The 23,342-nt window shown below is 41.2% G+C and overlaps 1 protein-coding gene across 3 annotated transcripts in view; it reads right to left on the reverse strand.

Moving 5' to 3' along the window:
• Positions 1–23,194, reverse strand: part of Cdc123 (cell division cycle 123) — a 47,442-nt gene extending 24,248 nt beyond the window's left edge. For 2 of the 3 annotated variants that reach the window (XM_021233631.2, XM_005081238.4), the window contains exons 1-6: positions 22,985–23,194; positions 20,405–20,476; positions 14,005–14,062; positions 13,346–13,378; positions 8,864–8,959; positions 6,606–6,712 (exon numbers count right to left, since the gene is read on the reverse strand). In XM_021233631.2, coding sequence (XP_021089290.1) covers positions 6,606–6,712; positions 8,864–8,959; positions 13,346–13,378; positions 14,005–14,062; positions 20,405–20,476; positions 22,985–23,058 — 440 coding nt within the window. In that variant the 5' untranslated portion in view covers positions 23,059–23,194. The remainder of the gene's footprint in view (positions 1–6,605; positions 6,713–8,863; positions 8,960–13,345; positions 13,379–14,004; positions 14,063–20,404; positions 20,477–22,984) is intronic. The other variant, XM_021233630.2, reaches the window with a different exon arrangement.
• Between the last annotated feature and the right edge of the window lie 148 nt (positions 23,195–23,342).

Here is a 23,342-nt window from a genome sequence, read left to right on the forward strand (position 1 = left end):
GTTCATGCTTAGCAAGTAGGAAGTTTTGGATTCATTTTATATGAGGGGAGCATCAAGTCGTTCAAACACAAATCCAAGTGTGAAAGTCTTTTACATCACTGAATGTGTGATCATGTTGGTACCTCTGCAATCACTTATGTTTTACATTGCAAATAGTAATAATTTTAGTTTACTTGATTGGCTAAAATTCAGAGAAAGCAGGCCTCTACTACCACTAATAACTGGAAGCCAAATGATAAAAGGCACAGTTTTTACAGTAGTGAGTGTTTACATGTGCCAAGCACCACCGAGAGCCTTTCACAGCTGCCCTCTCATTTAAGCCTTGCTGTCATTTGTCATCTCCACTCATCTGAGCTACTAAGGCAGGGCAGGGTAACAAATGGGAAAGAAGCATTCAGTCACAAGTTGTACCACGTCACTCACGGATGTAGGTGCTAGAAGTATTCTTACTAAATCTCTTAGGTTAAGTTTAGTGGGTAGGCAGAGAGACAGAGGTACACACACACACACCACTGACGAGACTTAGCCTAAAGAAGTATCAGTGGTGAAAAAGAAAAGAAGCCAGGGGTACGCACGCGCGCACACACGAATGCACACACACCACACTGACAAGACTTTAGTCTAAAGAAGTATCAGTGTTGAAAAAGAAAAGAAGGCAGGCAGAAGTAGTATATGTCTTTAATACTAGTACTCAGGAGGCAGAGGAAGAGGATTTCTGAGCTCAAGGCCAGCCTGGTCTACAGAGGGAGTTCCAGGATAGCCAGTTCTACATAGAGAAGAAACCCTGTCTAAAAAGGGAGGGAGAGATGGAGGGAGGCAAAAAAGGAGGGAGGGAGGGAGAGAAGATGGGAGGACGGGAGGACAGAAGGAGTAAAATCTATCATTAACTAAAAGAAAGTTGGGAAACCTGCTTTAACATACTCCAGCATACAGTGGTACTATCTGAAGATCTCATTTTCCTGTGAAAACAAAAATTCCTTTCTTCAACTCAACTAAAGTATATTACCCAAAGGAGCTATATTCTAATATTAGCTTTGAGTATATTTAAGATCTCTTAAGCAAAAATAAATCTTACAGGTTGTTTTATGTTAATTAAAATTGAGGTCATGAAATGTCAGGTTAATAAAAATACAATTGTTCCATCCTTTAAAAATAACTACTCTTTCCCCACCAGGACCAGCAGCATGATAAGACTAAGAATCTTAATAGAGTTCCTATGTTTTGACACCCAGCCACTACAGAGACGAGTAAGTACTCTTGATTAAATTACCCATATAAACGAGAAAAGACAAGTAATCAATGCATATTAAGAAAACAAGAACTGCTTGGTGTGGTGGTGCATGCCTGTAATCCCATGATCCAAAGGGCTGAAGCAGAAGCACTACCATGAGCTCTAGGCTAGCCTAAGCTACACAGTGAGTTCCAAGTCAGCCTAGGCTAACATGTGTAAAAAAATAAAACTAAAAGGGGAAGAAAGGAAGAGAGAGGAAAGGAGGAGGAGAGAGAGGAAGGGAGGGAGAAAGGAAGGAAGGAAACAATCAAAAGACCAGAGGTCAAGAAAAAAAATCATAATCAAGACCTTGGGTTCTAAAACTAATGCCTTAGCTACTTTTCTATTGCCATGACCAAGGCAACTTATTTGGGGATCATCATGGTGGAGAGCATGGCAACAAGCAGACAGGCATAGCAATGGACCAATGGCTGATAACTTACATCTTGATCCACAAGCACAAGGCAGAGAAAGAGACACTGGGAATGGTGTGAGCGTTTGAAACCTCAAAGCCCACCTGCAGTGATAGACCTCCTTTATCAATCCTAATCTTTCCCCAACAGTTCCACCAACTGTGGACCAGGTACTGAATGGCTATACTAGCTAGTCATCAAGTTCTGGGCTGCCAACCTATCGTACCCCTCTGCCCCTAGTGACAGGGTTTCAGGCAAGGAGCACCATATCCAGCTTTTATGTGGGTGCCAGAGAACCAAACTCGGGTCCTCATGCTTCTCTTTTACTGACAGACCCATCACCCCAGACACCACTTTTAAAAAGTGCTTCTATATTCTTACAAATACCAACTCAGATTCTTAGTCATCGTATTGCTACATTAAAATAAGTGTATTTATATACATATTTACATTCTACCACCTTATAACATTATTTTTAACTGGTTTAGCATTTATGTGATTTTTAAAATGAGTAGTTAGAGAACATATGTGGTACCGGAGGCTACTGCTGTAAGCTTTTTGTTACTGAGATGATTAACCAGATGGCCAAGTGTGTTTATGAAAGGAGAGGGTGGTGCTGAGCTGTCTTGAGGCTGAACATAGGAACTGAGCAGATTTTAGGGGCATCCTGATCATAGTAAGACCTCTCTTTTCAGATTAAAAAAAAAAGTTGGAAGATTACAACATTGTGCTTCACATTAAACAGGGTCTAATTATATGAAAAATAAATAAATCATGGGCGGAAAGACAACGGACAAATTTTGAGCAAGGAGAAAATAATGCATCAAAGCTTTGGTGGTATAGTTTTCTTGCTGTTCTGAAAAGCAAATCAAGAGTTTTAGGATATAGATGCCACTTCTTTAGGGGTTTCAACTATAGTAGAAAGAGAAAGATGCCAGTGAAGTAAGGGTGATTAGATGTGTTCATTGGCGTTCTCACAGATCTTTTCTCCAAAGAGACTAAATACTGTATTTAAAAATTAAACCACCTATGGTGGTTTGAATGAGATGTCCTCCATGGTCACAGACACTGGAACACTTGTTCCCCAGCTGGTTACCCTGTTTAGGCCATTTAGAAGGTATATCCTTGCCAGAAGAAGTCTATCATTGGGGTGGGGGTGGGGGTGGGGGTGAGGGATGTTTTGAGGTTTCAAAGTCCCACACCATTCCTAGTTAGCTTTCTCTGCCTCCTGCTCACTGTTAAAGATGTGAGCTCTCAGCTGCACCTGCCACAATGCCTTCGCTCTGCCTTCAGACACTAACCCTCTGGAACTATAAGCCCAAATAGACACTTTCTTTAGTCACAGTGTTTCATAATAACAAAGAGTAACTAAGACACCATCTAAAGCACATACACTGTCATCTAAATAAAGCTGAAAAATAATAGTAGCACGGTTATGCCAGGTCTACTTGTGCACAAAATTTTACTCCCGAGACTTCTGCTTAACTTCATTTAGAATTACAGAAGTCTCATCAGCAGTTTTAGTTGCCCATGATTATGATCATTTATTTAAACAACTATTCCAGCACAGTAGACTTGTCCCTCACCAGTTGGGCACTACTCTAATGAACCAATGTGTGGTGGAGAGGTGACAGTGACAGAAAAATGGAGCTGCACAGGCACTGTGGAGAGAGGCGGAACTGGAGACAAGACAGCGGTGACAGGTGTGAGAGGGCTGAGCTTGACAGTGGAGCATGGTATTGCCCAGGAGGGCGGGAGAGGGAGGTTGCGGTATACAGCCGCATGGAGCTTTCACAGACACAGACTCAGTCCCCAAACGCACCTCCAGACTGTGGGATCGGATCACCCGGGCTCTGGTCAATGATGGAGGCCCAAGATGAGAAACAATTCACTTTCTGAACTGGACCTCCTCGAAGGACTACTGTGATCCATGCTGCTGTCCTAGGCTGTGAGAAAGCCTGAGAGTCAAGTGTATGTATGAGGTCTGCGCTGCTGACTGAAGCGCTGGTGATGCCCTCCAGCTTTACTGCCTCAGGGAGGACATGCTGATATGAGTGGCCTAAGCTGCCACCTGAGGCAGGGTGCCTGGATCCAGGCTGCCACTGAAGGCCACGTCTGGGTCTAAGGTTCTACTGAAGTCAGGGTCTGCATTGATGTTTGTGGCCCACATTACCACCAAAGGTCACTCAGATGTCTTTCTGTGGTATGTGCTACCATTTAAAGCTATGCTGATGTCCACGGTCTGTTTTTCTTCCTAAGGAAGGGGGGATTACTGATCTGAGGGGCATGAACTGCTACCTGAGACCATATCTGGGCTCATGGTCCCACTGTGTCTGGGGTCTTTGCTGATGTCCTGAGATCTATGTTGATATCTGTGGCTGGGCCCATGGACCTACTGCAGCAGGGAGCATGTATATGGTCTGTACTGTTGCCAGAAACCATGTCAAGGCCCATGATCCATTCTCCCACTGACTGTGACTACTGTGATATTGATGACTCCAGACAAACAGTTGAGAGGGAAGGATTCTATGACACCACCACCACCACCACCCATCCGCGAAAGTAACAGCCTAGACAGAAAGCTACCAAAGAGAACATGTGAAAAGTATGAAAGAGTGCTGAAGTGTAGCTTTCCACAATTGATGGTTTCTGGCAGGGATGCAGGAGGGGAAGGACTCAGCTCTATTTATGGGGCAGGCCACTGAGATTTGACCATGTCATAGTGAGTGTATAAATAACACAAACTGGACTTGTTTTGTTTGTTTACTTCTCTTATTTTTTTCTTATTCTTATTTTTTACTTTTTCGGTGGGTCAGAGGTCACAAGAGTGGGGATTAGGGGTGGACATGGAAGGACTGGGAAGTGAGTGTAATTGGGGTACATGATGTGACATTCCCAGAGAATGACTTTCTTCTAACCAGAGGAATCTGCCAGAATACAAATGCGGCTGCATTTACTAAAACGAAAAATGAGGGCCACCAACTCCCAGTAATATCTGTGCCAGCACGACCATAAAAGGTCAGCAACTGCATGTTAAAACAATACAAGCTTGGACTTTTTGTTGTTGTTAATTGTGTTCATTTCTATAAAGCCAGAAATGAACACCTATAGAAATACCTGGTTAACCCTCTTTCCTCTATATGCTATTTTTTCTTTATGATGCTACCCTGTATATGCTATTTTTTGTGATGCTACTAGGGACTGAAAGCAGGGCCTCATGCATGCTAAATCATATATGTAATAACTGAACCATGCCCTAAACTCCTTTTATAATAAACTTAGGATGCAAACACACTCATTGATGGCTACAAAACATTGTTTTCTCTTACCAACGCTATAATGCCATATACAGAGCCCAGGTATAACAGAGCTGACTGTGACTGTCAGGTAGTGGACCTACCTAGCCATGCCAGGATCCCTTCAAAATAGAAACCTAGGCTGAATCAGAGTAGACTGCTGGAGCAAAACCTACTGCACAGCTAGGGTGTGCAGAGGCATGCAAGCACTGTATTTCGGGAGCTTAAAACAGAATTTACAGACGAGTTTAGCTATGATAACTGGTGTCTAGAAGATGAATAGGAAGGGAGGTCAGGAATAGCTGCAGTCTGGTGATGAGACAAAGGAAGAATGGGGCACACAGGCACACTCAATGGTGAATGCTCTGCCCTGCTATAATCAGCAGCAGCAGGGTCAGTTCTTCTTTTTTTTCTTTTGAGACAAGGTTTCTGTGTAGCCTTGGCTGTCCTGAAGCTATCTCTGTAGACAAGGCTGGCCTCAGACTCACAGAGATTCACCTGTTTCTGCCTCCCAAGTGCTAGGACTAAGGTGTGCACCACCACCACCACCAAGCACAGCTCAAGTTCTTTAACCACATAGTTACCATCAAGGAGACAATAATTCTATTTGGGGAAAAAAAAATGTATCCTCAAGATTTACTTTGAGGATCTTCACTGCAGAATCTTATAAAGGAATTGTTCAAATGCATCATGACACCAGACTACAGTGACAAATCATCAAATTCAGATAAAATAGAATCTAAGAAAGACATGGAAAGAGGTCACTATTTGCTGCTAACATACTGTCACTATGTACTGCAAACACAACCTATAGAGCAATATGAACAACTGAATCACAATCTTTAAGTTGGGCTGGAGAATTAGCTCAGCAGTTAAGAGCACTGGCTATTCTTCCAGAGGACTCGGGTTCAATTTCCAACACCCACAGGACAGCATTCAATATCCATAACTCCAGCTCCAACAAAGGCACCAAGCATGCAAACATATACAGGCAAACAAAACAACGTTTACATAAAACAAAAAAGTCCTAAATTTTAAAAAATGGGGCAGGTGGGCTGGCAAGATGGCTCAGGAAGTCGAGGCAGTTGCTACCAGGCCTGACAACCTGAGTGTGACCCCTGGAATCCATATAGTGAAGGGAGAGAGTTGACTCCTGTAAGCTCTCCTCTAACCTCTACATGATCTCTATGATTTGTATACACATACATAACACACGCACACACAAAAATATATGAATAATTTAAATAATCCTTACTAGACAAAGACAGGTGTATTTACAGTATATCTATGAATCAAAAGAAATTTGGAAGTATATACAGCTGGTTATGTAATGAGCTCACCATGCTTTCCTGTTTTTCCTCATCAGTAGTTACTAATTTTGTTTTTATATTATAAGCACATTTGAATTTTATAATAGAAAAAAATTATTAAAATGTTTCATATATATTATATTCTTGATAGTTGGATATATACATCCACTGTATAGCATTTGCTGTAAAAGAAAAAAAAAGATTTGCTTCAAAACGCCACTTTAGGGCCACAAAGTAGCTCATGATACAGAACTGTTATAGTAGAGCACTAGAGAGTAGAATTTTACCAAGAGGAAGCTATTCACAAGACACTTACGGCTGTGTGAAGTCACGAGTGATGAAATCAGAACTCTTGAAAAGCAGGAAGATGTCACTGAGGGTTTTACACTTCAGAGAACTATTCATTGCTATCCAGTATGCATCCTAAATAATAAACATATATGAGTTAAGACACATCCCACAACTGCAGCTCAGGCATATAAATGAAAGCACCTCCAGGGTTTAAAGAAAACATCCAAGCAAATTTCAGTAGAACTGTCAGATATCAAACACACTTCCCAGCAAAAAGAGCATGACCAGTGCATACCAGATACTCAGTTATGCACACTGAAGACGAAGACAGTTCAATAGGTAAAGGCACTGCCCAAAAACCTTGATCACCAAAGTTCAATACCTGGGCCACACATGGGAGAAGAACAGAACCAAGTCCCACAAATTGACCTCTCACCATCAAGTATGCATGCAGAATTACACCCACAAAACAAACAAACAAATACAATTTTTAGAAAAAGAAGTGTAGCTACACACAGAGATAGTAGGATTTACACATTTCAGCCCAGGGCCTGTGGGAACACCAGACCTTGAGCAGAGACCCACTTCCCCTTCTGCCTGGGAGTAGGCAGCTGTAAGACAATGTTTACTAAAAACAATACAATGCCTGGGGGCATTAAGTTCCTGGAAAAGGCCTGCCCGCAGAAACCACCCTGACCTCGACCTTGTCCAAAGACTAACCACCTCTTCTGCCACGCCCAGATCAGTTTCTGGGGTCAGAGCAGAACCAGCCAGGGTAGAGGAGAGAGCAGAAGCTTCTCCGGTGGGAGCCTTTTTTAGGAAGTTTTCTTGAACCTTTTTGGGGCCTGCTTAAAGTTTTCTTTACATCATTGAACAAGTCTCTGTGTTGTCAATCCCTGACACCCTCTGCACGTGTTCTCGGACACAGGCCGCGCAGCAGACGCGACAAGGGCCAAGTACTTTTCCAATGTTTTTCATGTTAAGATAGAAGGTGGATTAATGAAGTCACACACATTAGCTAATAAAAGATTCATGAAAGTGGTAAGGAAACAGCTACTCTCCAAAGTAAGTGCAGTCATTTCCATCCTTCCTGTTTAGGGAGACTGACAAACACCTGGACTTGGATTGTCAGTACACTTAAGACCCTATTTATTTGATCAGAAAGGAAAAAAGTGAAACAGTTCCTTCCAACCAGTAGCTGTGCTGGACATGTGGACATAAGGGAACAAGGCTCAGTGAAATGTGATTAAGTGACACTTCTATAGACAGACCAGACACAGGATAAATACACATTGAAAAACATCGATAATTACCAAAACTATCCAGTTATCCACACTACATGGAAGAAAGCACTGGTGCATGCATACAAGTCAATCAATAAACAAATGGACAAGTAAGGAATTTACAACCAAAAATAATCTTTCCATCTTAATTGGAAAACAAAGAAAATTTAAAACATTACTCTTATAGAGATGCAAAACTGACTGAGAAACTAAAAATTAACTCAAAAACCTCTATGTATTTTTATAATATCTCCCAATAAAAAAGTCAATAACTTCCCATCATATTTAATTCCACTAAATATGGTTTACACATATGCTCTGTATGTACATTGCAAACAATACAGCTGAATAAAAAAAAGAATGCAACTAATAACTGTGGAATATGGAAAAAGAAAATGCTAATAATCATAATAAGCATGCATCAGGTGAGTACATGGTGTTTGCAAATGAAAGCCACTGGAAACCCTGAATACTGGGAGAAACAAAGGCACCCCCAAAAGTGAATATGCGCGTCCTACTGCTGTGCAAAGCTCACGTGTGGGAGGGAGGTATGTACTGATGCAAAGACTGGAGGACAGCTTTCAAGAGCTGGTTCTTTCCTGCCTTGTTGGTCCTCAAGATTAAACTCGGGTTATCAGGCTATCTATCCCACTGAGCTATCTCTCTGGTCCAGCATATTTATTGGCGCTTTCCGACAGAGGAAATCCTGCTCAGCTGAGCAGGTGACCTTTTAAAAAATGCAGACTATGAACATACCTGGGATTCTAGCACAATTGGCAACACAAGAGGTCAAACTGTCTTTTGGCAGAATACGCAGTATTTCACAGACCCAGGAAAGTACATACAGCAAAATCAAAGAATAAAACAGAAAAAAATAAATAAATTCAAGAGCATTTTTCCTGGAATTAGGAATATAATCAGATATTCCATGGGGATATAAAAAGAAATAAAGAGCAAAATAAAAGTATTCAAATAATGAGATTTCCTTATGTGTGCCTACCCTTGGGGCACTCCAGTTAAGCTTAGGGAAGACACTACCCCCAAGCAAATTGATAGCTTCTTGGACTTGAGTGTTGAACTCAGGAAACTCTGGTGCCTACAAAGATAGAAAACAAATCATGAGCTAGAGAAATGAAAAATATGATCAGTATCTCAAGGTTGTAGGTAGGATATTAAAACAATTATTTAGAATACAAACTGTTGCTCTTATTCCTCCACTCAATTAAATAAAATCAGCAAGGAAATAATATTTACCAGAAATAGAAATAATCAACTTCTAAATGGGTACTTTCTAAAACATTCAAAACTCACATCTCTGAAAACACAGATGTCATCAAGTACACGGTACATATGGAACAAATCACTGGTGCTTACATAAAGCCAGCATCTGAAACCAACTGAGTTGGCATACGACCTGTAATCCCATCACTTGGCAAGCAGAGGCAGGAATTAAGAGCTGAAGACCCTTGGCATATAGCAAGTTCAAGGACAGTTGAGACTGGGGGTGAGGGGGTGAAGCAGTGTGTAAGTGTGCTCTGCACAGCAAACATAAAGATTTGAGTTTAAACTCTCAATACAAAAGCCAAGCATGGCTACCCACACCTGTAACCCCAGCACTGGGAAGGTAGAGACAAGCATATTGCAAGAGCTCACTGGCCGGCCGGCCTCACTGAAATGACAAGTTCCAAGTTTATTGAGCGACCCTGTTTAAACACAGTGAGATGAAGAGCAGTAGAGAGGATGATACCCAGTATCTTCCTCTGGCCTCCAAAAGGCAGACAGACAAACAGACAGACACACACACACACACACACACACACACACACACACACACAAATGGACTAATGAGAGCTAGTATTTTTCGAAAGAAGAGACTGGGGTGGAGTGGGTATTGCCTGTACATACACTCCAATTCTCAGAAATAATAATCAATGCTTAAAGGACTATTTGTGGGAAAGAGTCAGTAAAAATGAAAACATGACATAATAAATTACACCTAAACACTACTATTTATAAGCAAGTGTCAATATAAACAAAACTCCCAAATAGTATTCGGGTAAGTTAAAATGTTTTTTTTTTTCAGTTGAGTTAGAAACAGACATTTTTGAATAAAAAGTAACTCAGTCTAGTGTTTGTAATTATTGTTTTTAAATTTTATGTGAATGGGTATTTTTTCTGTATTTATATCTATGCACCATGTTCATGATTGTCTGTGGAGGTCAGAAGAGGGAATAGGATTCCCAGGAACTGGAGTTATAGAGTTTGAACTGCTATGTGGGTGCTGAGAGTTGAATCTAGGTCCTCTCAAGGGCAGCCACTTACTTCTGCCTAGAACCTAATTACTTAAACATTCATTAGCTTTTTGTTGTAAAATGTCAGACTTCCAGAAACGTAAGATCAACAAGAATGCTTACATACTATTCAGACTCTTTCTCCCTTTCACCTCATTTGCTTTATCATAGTTCCCTGAACCCTACTCTCTATGCACGTCTATTTATTTATATTTTACATCATGTAATGAAGTCTTTTCCATATATATATCCTAAAAAGCTGTTTAAACATCCTTTTATAAAAAAGTAAAATGATCACAATCAATAGGCTTACAGAAATAGAATATCATGACCTAATTTCTAGATTGTATTGAAGCATGCCCACTGTCCTAACAGGGTCTTTTATAGTAAAAGAAAAATCAGAACCCTTTTCCTTATCTATAATCCATTGCAGTTAGATGCCATGTTTCATTAATCTCCTATAACCTCCAACAGTTGGTTCCTCTCTCTTTGGCACTTATTGCTCATGACCTTGGTAAAGTTAAAGAGTATAGAGAGGGCTGGCTTCTGGGATCTTTTTGTCATATCCACATCATTCTTTTCCGTCTCCTTAGTTTCTGGCACAGTAAGCTACTGTGAGTCCATTTCACTTTCCCAACCTCAGAACTTCAGTGCTAGGTTTCTCTAACAAATTTCAGGTGAGTGGAGAGTGAATGGTATTCAGAAGCCAGCTTAAAGGCATGACATATGCTCCCTGCTACCATGATGAATGTCACTGATCTTAGTACATAGGAGTATGGAAAACATGAGAGAGAGAGAGGGGGGAGGGAGGGAGGGAGGGAGGGAGGGAGGGAGGGAGGGAGGGAAGGAAGGAGGGAGAGTTCTCATTTCAGAAGACTTATTTACTGACTGATTGTATGAGTTTATGTTCAGTGTATGAGTATAAGTGTCCTTAGAGGCCAGAAGCCATATAGTGTGGAGATCTGGAGCTGAAGTTACATATGGTTGTAAGCCACCTGATAGAGATGCTAGAAGTTGAACCCAGGATGACTTCTATATTAGCAGCAAACACTTTTGCCCACAGAGTCATCTCTCCAGTTCCCACCATTCTGATTTTAAAGTCTATGTCTCTCCAAAACTCAATCAAACCTTAATCCCAACCACAGTGATACTGGGAAGTATGGTGTTTAGGAAGTTAAGCCATGAGGGGCTACATTCATGAATAGAGTTAAGAGCTTCATAAAGGACATCAGAGAACCTTCTAGCTCTTCATCTCCCCTGCTTCCTTTAGCACGGTCTTATACTGCAATAAGGGGCCATCTTGAAGCAGATACATCTTCCCAGATACTATGTGTACCTTGTTCTTGGCTTTCCTATGAGAAGTTATGACTTCTAAACTACTCAGTCTAGGAAGAATATACATGTGACATGAGAGCAGAAAGAGAAGCTTTGAGAAGAATGGGAGCATTGAGGAGAGAGAAGACAATGGGGAAATGAAGAAGGGCAAGTGTGACAGTATACACATATGGAGATGTCACAATGAAACCCATTTCTTTATATGGTAACCAAGAAACTAAGTTTTAAAACAAGGCATTGGGAAGACAGCTCAGTAGGTGAGGTACTCACTTTTCATGAGTGATCCCCAGAAGTTGCATAAAAACTCAGGCCCACATCAAGGTACGTACTTAAAATCTCCCAGCTAGATGGGGAAAAGGAAGAAACCCGGGGCTTGCTGGTCAGTCAGCCTAGCCTAATTGGTAAGTTTCAGCCAATGACAAGACTCTGACTCAAATAAAGTGAATCCTGTCCCCTTTTGTTTTTTCTTTTCTTTTTTGGTTTTTTGAGACAGGGTTTCTGTGTGTAATAGTCCTGGCTGTTTTAGAACTCACTTTGTAGACCAGGTTGCCCTGGAATTCAGAGATTCACCTGCCTCTACCTCCCGAGCTGGGAATACCCCTACCAGTTATGAACGACATTCTTAGCAATGATATCCAAGGTTGTCCTCTGGACTCCACATGCACATGGGCACATGTGCATGCACACCTACATGCATGTGCACCTGTGCACATATACATAATATTAACATAGAAATAAATTGTAAGGCATACTTTGTTATAGCAGAAGGAACAGACTAAGTTACATACATTATCTATCCATCTATATTACTTAAATGTGAGCCCATATACTAATCACCCACATCCCCATTAAGATCCAGGTCAAATGTATCAATGGATGGATAGCTCCATGTCCATGAATATATACATAGCACAAAGTGGGTGGGTAATTAAAGAAGAGGACAAAAGTTGGGAGTGGGGATGGGAGGGGGTCTGAGAAGTTAAGTGGAGGAATAGATAAATATGATCAAAACACACTACATATAGATATGAAATTCTCGAAGAATTCATAAAAACATTATATTTTGAAAATCCTGGCCACATGTTGCTTCCCATTGAAGCATTTCTAGATGCACTCAGTTAACTGTTTTTTCTGCTTTGACATCTTGGCCATCTATCACCTGCCTTAAGTAACACTTCTCCGTGGTTTACAAACCCTCTGATGGCAGAAACCAAATAAATATCTTTGTCCCACAGAGCCCAATTTAGAGGCCTGAGTATGACAGAATCACACTGAGCTGAATGAGATTTTTCATATGCAGGAGTGATATGCATGACATCTGGAGTAAACAAGACAAAAATGTCCTATCTCAGCATCTGTTGGCATGGTAATCTGCGGAAATAACACCACTTTTAGTCATCTCTACATCTTCTCATGTATCCTTGAAAATGCATCTCTTTAATCAAACTCAAGAAAAGTTCCTTTGAATAGTACTCAGTTTCGAAAGAAATAACTTTATGCCATTTAAATAATCTTGAATAAATGAATACAGACTTTTCCCTTTAATTCACATTCATCTGGGAACCTCAGAGCTAACAATTGGCTTGAATTCCATCTCTCAGGGTCTAACAGAAGCAAGGAGAGCATCAAATATATACTTTTGATGTTTCTTTTGTAAGCAGAGGGGAAAAGGGGGCAAACTATGCTTGCCTGATAAACAAGGACATAAGCTATTTTTACAAAGAGTAAGTGATAACCCACAGACTGTAAGCTATCTCATGAAAAGCACATCAAACGTAGAGGCAGGCACTCCAGCCTTGAGGCTCATTCTTGCGACAGTGTAAGGCTGCCCCATCTGGGTGCAGCTCTGCACTTACTGTAAGTGTGGCTGTGCTCTCATCATCGGACCACTGCATGGACAAGGAGAAAGAAAACATTCAATTTAAATATTGGAATAACAAAAGACAGTATGCTACCTAAAAATGACACACAGCAGACATCTTCCCCTGAACATGATATATGAGGAGATGGCTCAGTAGGTAAAAACACTTGCTATTCAAACACAAGAGGCTGAGTTCTAATCCTCAATACCCATGTAAAAAGCCAGAAGCAGCTGGGCATGCCTGGAACCCTGGTGTTGGAGTGGGGTTGAGGGTATCCCTGGGGCTTCCTGGCAAGTGCTAGCCTAGCTGAAAAACATTCAGTTCCTGGTTCAGCAAGAGAATGTCTCAAAGAAATACAATGGGGAGTGATAAAGCAGGATACTGGATGCTCTTTACTGGCTTCTGCATGCAAATACATGGGACACATACATAAGTATTCACAAACCCATACACCACACACATGCACCGTGTATTTGTGTGTGTATACATATATCCATATGCACATGGCATATATATGTACATATATATGTATATATTTAACATACCTATGTCAAGTAAGACTTTCATGTAATAAAACATAAGGTAAGATCTGTCAAAAGCATTTCAGAGATTGTCTGAATGAGAACAAATACTACAGATTATTCTCTACTGACCTGTGTTTCTTCCGCTTCATTATCACTGTCTGGCTGGGAACTTGTTGGTGGATCTTCCCTAAGAAAACATAAAGCAAAATTTAATTAAGAAATATACTTAGGTGCCATGAATTTACAAATAAATAAATAGATAGATAAACAGACAAACAGATGACTGCAAAGCACATTGGAGAGTAATATAAAGAAATATTCACTTCTTAAGACAGAAGCTAATAAAAACACGGAATTTAAATAAATAATTAAATAAATAAAAGCCAGGTAGTGGTAACGCACACCTTTAATCTCAGCACTAAGCAGGTGGATCTGGATCTCTGAGTTTGAGGCCGGCCTGGTCTATAGAGTGAGTTCCAGGATAGCCAGGGCTCCACAGAAAAACTCTGTCTCAAAAAAACCATAGATAGACATACAGATAGATAAATAAAACATGGTTAATGGGAGTATACTGCCAGTAAGAGACGGCAAAATGAAACATCTGCCTACTCAAAGTCACTCAAACCAGGAGAAAAAAACCAAACTCCATCTCTACTAATACTTTAAGAGTCATATAGCAAAGACAGGGAGGATCAGACAAGATGAAGGCAGATACAGAAGGGAAACAGGAAGAACTACCTACACAGCTAAAGGACAGCAAACAGCACTGTGAGGTAAAACCAAGACTTTTTATTTGTACTAGGAAAACTGAGCATGAGTCACGGTGTCAAGGATTACTCTGGATCCACACTGAGTTACACAGGAAGAAGTAAAAGGAGGGATGGAGAGAGGAAAGGAGGCAGGCGGGCAGCAGGCAGGTCCACAAACTTTCTACATATTTCTTTGCAGGGTTATTCTGCCTTTCCACCCACCATACTCCAGAATTTATTTCCCCATCCCTCTGATTTACACTGGCTTCAAGACTCATTCTGACCCACATAATTATCCAAAGCAATACCACCTGACTCTGCACTAGGCCACCAGATGTCCCTACAGCTTTTCCTCATACCCTTTTGGAATGTTCTCACTGTTCTGTAAAGAAGCTAGGGCTGGCCAGCCTTACTGAGGAGGTCCACATGGAAAAGGAGACCCAAGTGACAGCACTAATTGTCAGGCTTGTGAAGTAGTCCATCTTATGATGACCCACCTCAGCCTGGTCACCAAATGACTATAACCATGTGACCAACAGAAGACTTGCCCATGGCCAAGAATGAAGGAAGATCAGATTTTTGCCAAATGAACAAGTTAACAAGGGAGCCTCCAACAGCTTGTTGGACATAGCAGGTATCGTGAGTTTCCCGACTCAAAGACAAAGAGCACTGTCTGCTCTTGCAGAGGACCTGGGTTCAATTCCTAGCACCCATACAGTAGCTCACAGATACCTATAACTCCTGTTTCAGAGGATCTGATGCCATCTTCTGATCAGGCACACACATGGCAAACAAACAAACATGAAGGTAAAACTTTTACTCAATGAAAATAAATAAGGAAGCCAGGCGGTGGTGGCGCACGCCTTCAATCCCAGCACTCAGGAGGCAGAGGCAGTCGGATCTCTGTGAGTTCGAGGTCGGGCTGGAACAATAACCTCCAAAACAGTACAGAGAAACCCTGTCTCGTAAAAACAAAAAAAACAAAAAAAAAGAAAAAAAAGGATATAAAAAATTTAAAAACCTGAAAATGTGTCTTATTATTCTAAAGCCACTTACTATTGTTCTTATACCTCAGTGTTTTCAAACATAGTTCTGCAGAAAACTTATCACAATGCTACTATGAAGTATGATACAAAGTAAGTCCACTATGAAAGACTACAACATTTTCAAACTGAAGGTTTAGTAGGTAAGGTAGCCCAAAAGTACCAAGCTAACATTTAGGGCTTTATGTGTTTCCTTTTATCTATTTAAAAGATTAGGTTTTGCAGGGCTGTGGTGGTGCATGCCTTTAATCCCAGCACTTGAGAGGCAGAGACAGGTAGATCTCTGTGAGTTCAAGGCCAACCTGGTCTATAAAGCTACACAGAGAAACCCTGTTGGGGGGAGGGGATTAGGTTTTTGTTTTTAGTTTTTAAATAGTGTGTCTGCAAAAGGCATGGTGTACACATAAAGGTCATAGGAAATTTTTCAGTAGTAAATTCTTCCCTGCCACTATGTGAGTCCTAGGTATCAGACTCAGGTCACTGTGTTTAAAGATTCCTTTGGTTCCTTTGCCTGCTGAGCCATCTTGCTGACCAAGGATATTCTATACTTTCTTTTTTAGAAGTAAAACATATTTTACATTTATTTATTTAGTTGTGTGTGCATGCAATGGAGGAAAGAGAATCACTCGTGGGAGTTGGTTCTTTTTTCCTACCATGTGGGTTCCTGGGATCAAACTCAGGTTGTTAAGGTTGGCAATTGTCTTTTACCCACTGAGCCTCTTGCCAGCCCAGGACTGCACACTTTCTATATGGTCTCTTACATAGAGCTGGCACCTGAGAGCACTGAGTCAGAAAGACAGTCTAAGTGTCTCAGTTCTGCTGGAGTTTGCCTCCAACCTGCAGTGCATCAGCCCCATGACCCTAGTTTCTTCATCCGCCACCTTCAATGCACCAGAGCTTTTATGATGCTGTTCTCTTAGCTTGGAAGATCCTTCTCTCAAGCCCTTTGCTGGCTACCTTCCAACCTTCCCAATGCAGAGACTTTGCTGTTTCCTTAGTGCATTCCCTAACCTCCTCCACAGTCCCAGTAACTTAGTGTTAGTAACTGCCCTTGAGTCTTAGGGTTTTGGTGCTGTGAAGAGACACCATGGCCTTGGCAACTCTTATAAAGGGAAGCATTTAATTGGGGATGGCTTACAGTTTCAGAAGTTTAGTCCATTATCATCATGGCAGGACATGGCTAAACACAGGTAGATATGGTGTTGGAGAAGGAGCTGAGAGTTCTACATCTTGATCCCCCAGGCAGCAGAAGGGAGACTGAGTGCCACACTAGGCATAGCTTGAACATGAGACCTCAAAGCCCACACCTACAATGACACACTTTTTCCAACAAGGCCACACCTCCCAAACAGCACCACTCCCTATGGGCCAAGCATTCAATACATGAGTCTATGGAGCCCATTCTTATTCAAACCACCCCACCTTGATAACATTTATCTCAATTTTCACTTACATACTTGTGAATTTTCTTAATTGTTGTACTTACTGAGATTAATGATAATGACAGTATTTTGTTTGTTAAGAATATAAAAAGAAGCCGGGCGGTGGTGAAGCACGCCTTTAGTCCCAGCACTTGGGAGGCAGAGGCAGGCTGGATCTCTGTGAGTTCGAGACCGACAGCCTCCAAAACAATACAGAGAAACCCTGTCTCGTAAAACCAAAAAAAAAAAAAAAAAAAAAATATATATATATATATAAAGAAGGGGCTGGAGAGATGGCTCAGTGGTTAAGAGCACTGGCTGTTCTTCTAGAAGTTCTCATTTCAAGTTCCAGCAACCACATGGTGGCTCACAACCATCTGTAATGAGATCAGGGAGGCAGAGAATATATATATATAGAATATATATAGAGAATAGAACTTCCCAGTGGGCCCTTTCAAACTTTCCTTCTATCCTCTTTTGTGACTGCCAACCTGCAGAACCTCTCTCTACCAGATATCAAGCAGCTATGAGGATGGGACTCTGTTCAGAGCATTACTCACTCATCATTGATTTTTATCCTTATAACACCTTCATCAGATAAGCTCTACACTACATATAAGAAAACAGTAACAAAATGATCTACAAAATAGTAAACATTACTTGAACCTAGACAATCTGACAAATGGATTAACCCTATACTGTTCTGACTCAAAAAAGCAGCTCATTTATCAACTACTAAAGGGCAGGTTCCCCAGGTGATCTGTGCAGTTTATAGTACTGTTGCTATAAGACAACTTCCTCCCACTTAAAACTTCCATCTTGAGCAGGGCAGTGGTGGCGCACGCCTTTAATCCCAGCACTCGGGAGGCAGAGGCAGGCGGATCTCTGTGAATTCGAGGCTGGGCTGTACCGATACAATACAGAGAAACCCAGTCTCGTAAAAAAACAAAACAAAAAAAAAACCTTCCATCTTGAAATTAGCTCATTAAGTCACAGGACATCCCATCCTGTGGGGAAGCTCTTCAAGCTCATATGTAGAGGGCATCACAGATAAGCATCAGGGAAGCCAAGAATGTTAAGCAAGCAATCTTCTCTCTTCAAGAGAAGGGATGTGTATACCTGTTTTCCACCCAGAAGGCTAGGAATGGATGTAGTTAATACCCTGGTAATCTGTGTTATAAGCAGTGCCAGGTCACACCCAAATTACCCAGACTATCATGCTTGTTTCAAACTCATCCTCCCTAGACCTTTATCTTGAGCATTGCTTCTGTCAATAGAACCCATCTTTAGGGGAGATGTGACCTCTATGCTATTGAGACCACACCAGATCCTAGGCCCCTAAGCTATAGAACCCATCTTTATGGTAGAGGTCACAGGTACTGTGCAAGAGAGTTTCAATGTAAGTCAACACCTTAAACTTTACTGTGCACATGGGATTGAGATCATTATTACCAGAAAACTTTTTTTTTCCAAAATTGTACTGTACTTAAATGTCTAAAATAAACTGCCTGGTGTCAGACTCTAGAAGTTTGAACCAGCAATGGCTAGTGAGTCTTGTGGAACTGGATTTCCTTCTTGCCTTGAGTGAATCGTTTCTCTGCAGGATGTACCATTTTCAGGGACTCCCACATTCAGGAAGCAAACAACTCAAAGGTTCCAAGAAGTGTATGAAGTCTATGATACTGAGCAGATTTTCTGGGCCTCCCCTCCTCAAGTAAATATAAGCTGTAAGGACTGCTGTGGAAAACTCAGCCAGGAGCATTTCACAAGAAACAGCAGAGAGTGGCAGGGCTACATAAAAGAGGATCAAATAGTCTGAACTGCCTAAAAGAGACAGTCTCTAACCTATTACACTGCCTGAAGGTTATATCATGTTCTAGGGTTCAGTTTTTGTGAGCTGTCACCATTCTTGGGGGGTTCACACAGCTGTCTTTGAGTCATTTCTACTCCTATAAGTAATTCCTCACTATATTCTTCTAAGTGGCTCCAATAAAACAAATTGGTTCACCAAGCTGAACTTAGGCCCGTCATTAGTCCCCTATGTGAGGTGAATAGACACCTGTTTACATCTCCCCTCAAATAGTGTTACATAATACCCTCAACTAACACTGTTCATTCCACATGGTGCTCGCCAATACCTGAGACTCATGTAAGCATCTAACTGATGAAAAATCAATACAGAAGGCTCTTCAGTGTTCACAGCACTGGAAACTTATAAAATGTCTTCTAATATTAGGGGTCAATTATACTATGAATTATATATACTATATATTCCCAAATATATACATTTGGGAATAGCAGTTTCCTTTTCAGTAAAAGAGTTTCAACTCAGAACTTCTATTAACCATGTTAGGCAGAACCCTAATAACAAGTTTACAACACTTTTTCTTTTTTAAATCATTTCCTTATCCTTTAATTATACCACACTAATGAAGCTCTTCTTTTACAATTTTCAGGGTATTAGATGGTTATCAAGGTCCAGAGAATGGTGTAGGCAGAGGCACGCAGATCTCTGAGTTTGAGACTAGCGTGGTCTACAGAGCAAACTCCAGGACAGTCAGAACTACATAGAAAACCCTGTCTAGAAAAATAAACAAAAACAAACAAAGAAGAAACGAAGGAAGGAAGGAAGGAAGGAAGGAAGGAAGGAAGGAAGGAAGGAAGGAAGCTGGAGAGATGGTTCAGTGAACTAGAGATAGTTCAGTAGTTAACAGCACTGGCTGCTCTTCCAGAGGACCTGGGTTCAATACCCAGGACCCACATGGCAGCTCACAACTGTCTATAACTCTTGTTTCAAAGGATCTGACACCCTCCTACAGACATACATGCAGAAAAAACAGCAATGCACATAAAATAGGAATAAATAAATGTTTTATAAAAAAAAGAAAAGGGGTTATCAATGCCAAGAAGCCAGAAATACAATCCAGAAAGCTACACTAAAAATCCAGTAGACAATAATGAGGTCAACTTGCACACATAGTAAACTTTAGGCCAGTGTAGGAACGTGATAAAATGCTCTCTCAAAAAACAAAACAAAAGAAAAAAACAAAGGGCTGAGGAGATGACTTGCTGTGCAATTATGAGGACCTTGTTTATTTTTTTATTTTGAGATAGGCTTTTACTGTGTACAGGTTGGCCCTGGAAATTACTATGTAGACCAGGCTGGCCTTGAGCTCACAGAGACCTATTTGTCTCTGCCTTCTGACTGAAGAAGACGGTATGCCTAGGCTAATCCATTTACCCATGCAAAAATGTTGATTTAATAAGTACACTGTTTCTTTATGATTATAAAGAATTGTTTTCTGATATACTTTACCTTCCAGAAACCACCAGAGTCCCATCGTCGAGTAAATAGTCTTTCACATTCTGAGGAAGCGGGAGAATGACACTGGAAAAGATACATACCAAAATAAAGTGTCACCTCAAAGGACTAGCCACAGTGGAAAAATGTAGATGGATTTTTTTTTGGGGGGATGGGGCTGCTAGCTCACCAAAAGAGAGAGAGAGAGAGAGAGAGAGAAGAGAGAGAGAGAGAGAGAGAGAGAGAGAGAGAGAGAGAGAGAGAGAGAGAGAGAGAGAGAGAGAGAGACTTACTAATTATGAAAGCTCGGCCTCTAGCTCAGGCTTGTTTCTAACTAGCTCTTACAACTTAAATGAACCCATGTCTATTCATCTATGTGCTGCCATGTGGCTCATGGCTTTTACCTCTCCTACTGCATGTCTTGCTCACTCTTGCTCCCTCATCTGGCTGGCAACTCTTCCTTTCTTCTTCCCTGAGTTGTCTCTGCCCAGATGTCCCACCTAACCTCTTTCTGCCTAGCTACTGGCCATTCAGATTAAAACAATGAGAAGGCATGTTGGCAAAGACACATCTTTACAGTGTACAAAAAGATTATGATGGAAGGAGAAGACAGACTCCTGAAAGTTGTCCTGTAACCTGTACATTCCCAACATGCATACACAAGTTAAATAAATAAATAAACAAACATTTTAAAGGTGGTTTTAGGCAGCACAACCTAGTCGTTGACTGTCTAATGATGCCAGGAAATCCCACTTATTGGCTTAATTCCACTATTATCTTCATATACATGGCATACAATTTAAGTGAACTAAAATAATTTGCTTTGATAGGAGTTTATTAAACCCAAAAGGAAACAAGCAACATTTTTGTGTTTACTACATACTAGAAAGAGTTATAGCACTTTAAGTATTTTATCATATGTACCGCTCAGGACAATCCTACTACTTTCCAAAACATGTTTAGGGAGATTAAGTCATTTGCTGAAGATGCTGATCGAACCACAATTCAAACCCAGACAAATGGTTCTGACTCTAGAGCCTAATTCTTAATCACTGTATGCTTAGTCTTAAGGCAAAGGAACACTATGCCAGAGGTTACAACAGACAGTTACATAGAAACCAAAGGACATTTACATTCACTTGCAGGGCTGAGAATGGTGTTGTATGTCTGCAACCCCAGAACCTGGGTGATTATGATAGGAAAGTCACCAATTCAAAAACCAGACTCTCTCAAAAAGACAGACCAACAAAAAGGATTTTCAGCATAAGTGAACACTCTGTCATACCAGCACTGAAGAAATAATGCAAACATTATTTCAGACCCACAACGTAACTTTAGTTATGTAAGTTAAGGAAGGACTGGAATGTCAGCTAGGAAAGATAACTAATGATAGACAGGAATTACTGCTGCATCAGCTCTCCTTTGGTGTGACTAGCCATCTTCAAATGCAAGAATTATCTTCTTTTATAAACTCCACACAGCATGTATAACTAGAAAGAGATTTTATGTTTGAATAGCAAGATGGAAAAGAAATGTCTTTTGAATAACCTGCAAGTGCTCTTCCAAGCCTTCAAAATTCAAAAACAGGACAGAATGAAAAAGGAAAGGCAGAAGCCTGGTGTTGGTGGTGCACACCTTTAATCCCAGCACTTGGGAGGCAGAGGCAGACGGATCTCTGTGAGTTCGAGGCCAGCCTTGTCTACAAGAGCTAGTTCCAGGACAGCCTCCAAAGCCACAGGGAAACCCTGTCTCGAAAAACCAAAAAAGAAGAAAGAAAGAAAAGACAGTTGATGTCCAAATAAGTGACAATCTAGGTAGACCTAAAGGAAAAGTGAGCAAAATGCAGGAAATTATACCTATTCGTGGATACCCAAGGCCTTTGGAGCCTATCCCTGTTAGTGAATGAAATCTTTACCTGCATCTTTCAGATTTTATGATTGCTTTTGAATGGTTGGAGATAGTTTTCCTAGCTGCCTTGCATTTGACAGTTAAGATACCGTATGCAACTATTCATTAGAGGCATTTTGCAAGCCTGCATAGATTCCTTGTTCTAGTCCAGAGAACAAGTACAACCCCACTCTCTTTCCAGATGGATTGCTGCTTCTCAGAACACTGGACTCTCAATCAATGTAATCAATGCTTCCTATACACTACCATACTGGAGCTTCACGACAGACTTCGAGGTCGGGTCAGTATCACTGCCGTAATTCTACAGTGATGAAACTCAACTGTCACCAGACGGGTTAGTCAGTGGCAAAGCCACCCAGTTTTGCTATGTTTATCGCCTGGAGCTCCTGGCAATTCCAAAAGTATCTATCTCAATTGAGCTCCTGGCAATTCCAAAAGTATCGATCTCAATTTACCCTGCCTATGACCCTCACTGCTTTCCTACCTCTCTTGGCACGCTCCTTGAATCGCAAAAGGAAACCTGGCAAATTCTGATCTACTTCGTTAATCTTTTCACCTCAAATCTAGGGAGGTCCACAGCTCAACACCGTCGCTCCCACTGAGTCGTGAGAAGGCCTGCCTTTTTGTTTAGTTTTCTGAAGGAGGTGGGATTTTGCCAACACCGCAGTTCGCCTCCAGGCATCTCACCTCTTGATGGTAATGCTTCGGAAGAGCGGGTACCAGGCGGAGAACTGACAGTGACTAACATGCTCCTTCTTCATCCTCCACCTGCCGCGTCAATCGCTGCCTTTCTCCTCTCCCGCCAGCACTCTCCCGGAACCCGACGTAAGACTTCCGGAAGTGCCCGCCGAGCGGTTTTGATGAAATAACTCTTCCGGTCCGTAAAAGCCAGGAGGTGCCTGAAGCTAAAGTAATGGTGGAGAGAGCACGCTTAGTATGTCCGAACAGACTCACGAGACACAAAAAGAACTTGAGCCCGGAAAAGAAGAATCGTGAAAGTGTAGGATTTTAGGAAGCTTAAAACTTCTCTTTCGTCTCTAAGCAG

This window comes from Mesocricetus auratus, unplaced genomic scaffold (assembly GCF_017639785.1).
Source record: "Mesocricetus auratus isolate SY011 unplaced genomic scaffold, BCM_Maur_2.0 Super-Scaffold_100013, whole genome shotgun sequence".
NCBI classification, from domain to species: Eukaryota; Metazoa; Chordata; class Mammalia; order Rodentia; family Cricetidae; genus Mesocricetus; species Mesocricetus auratus.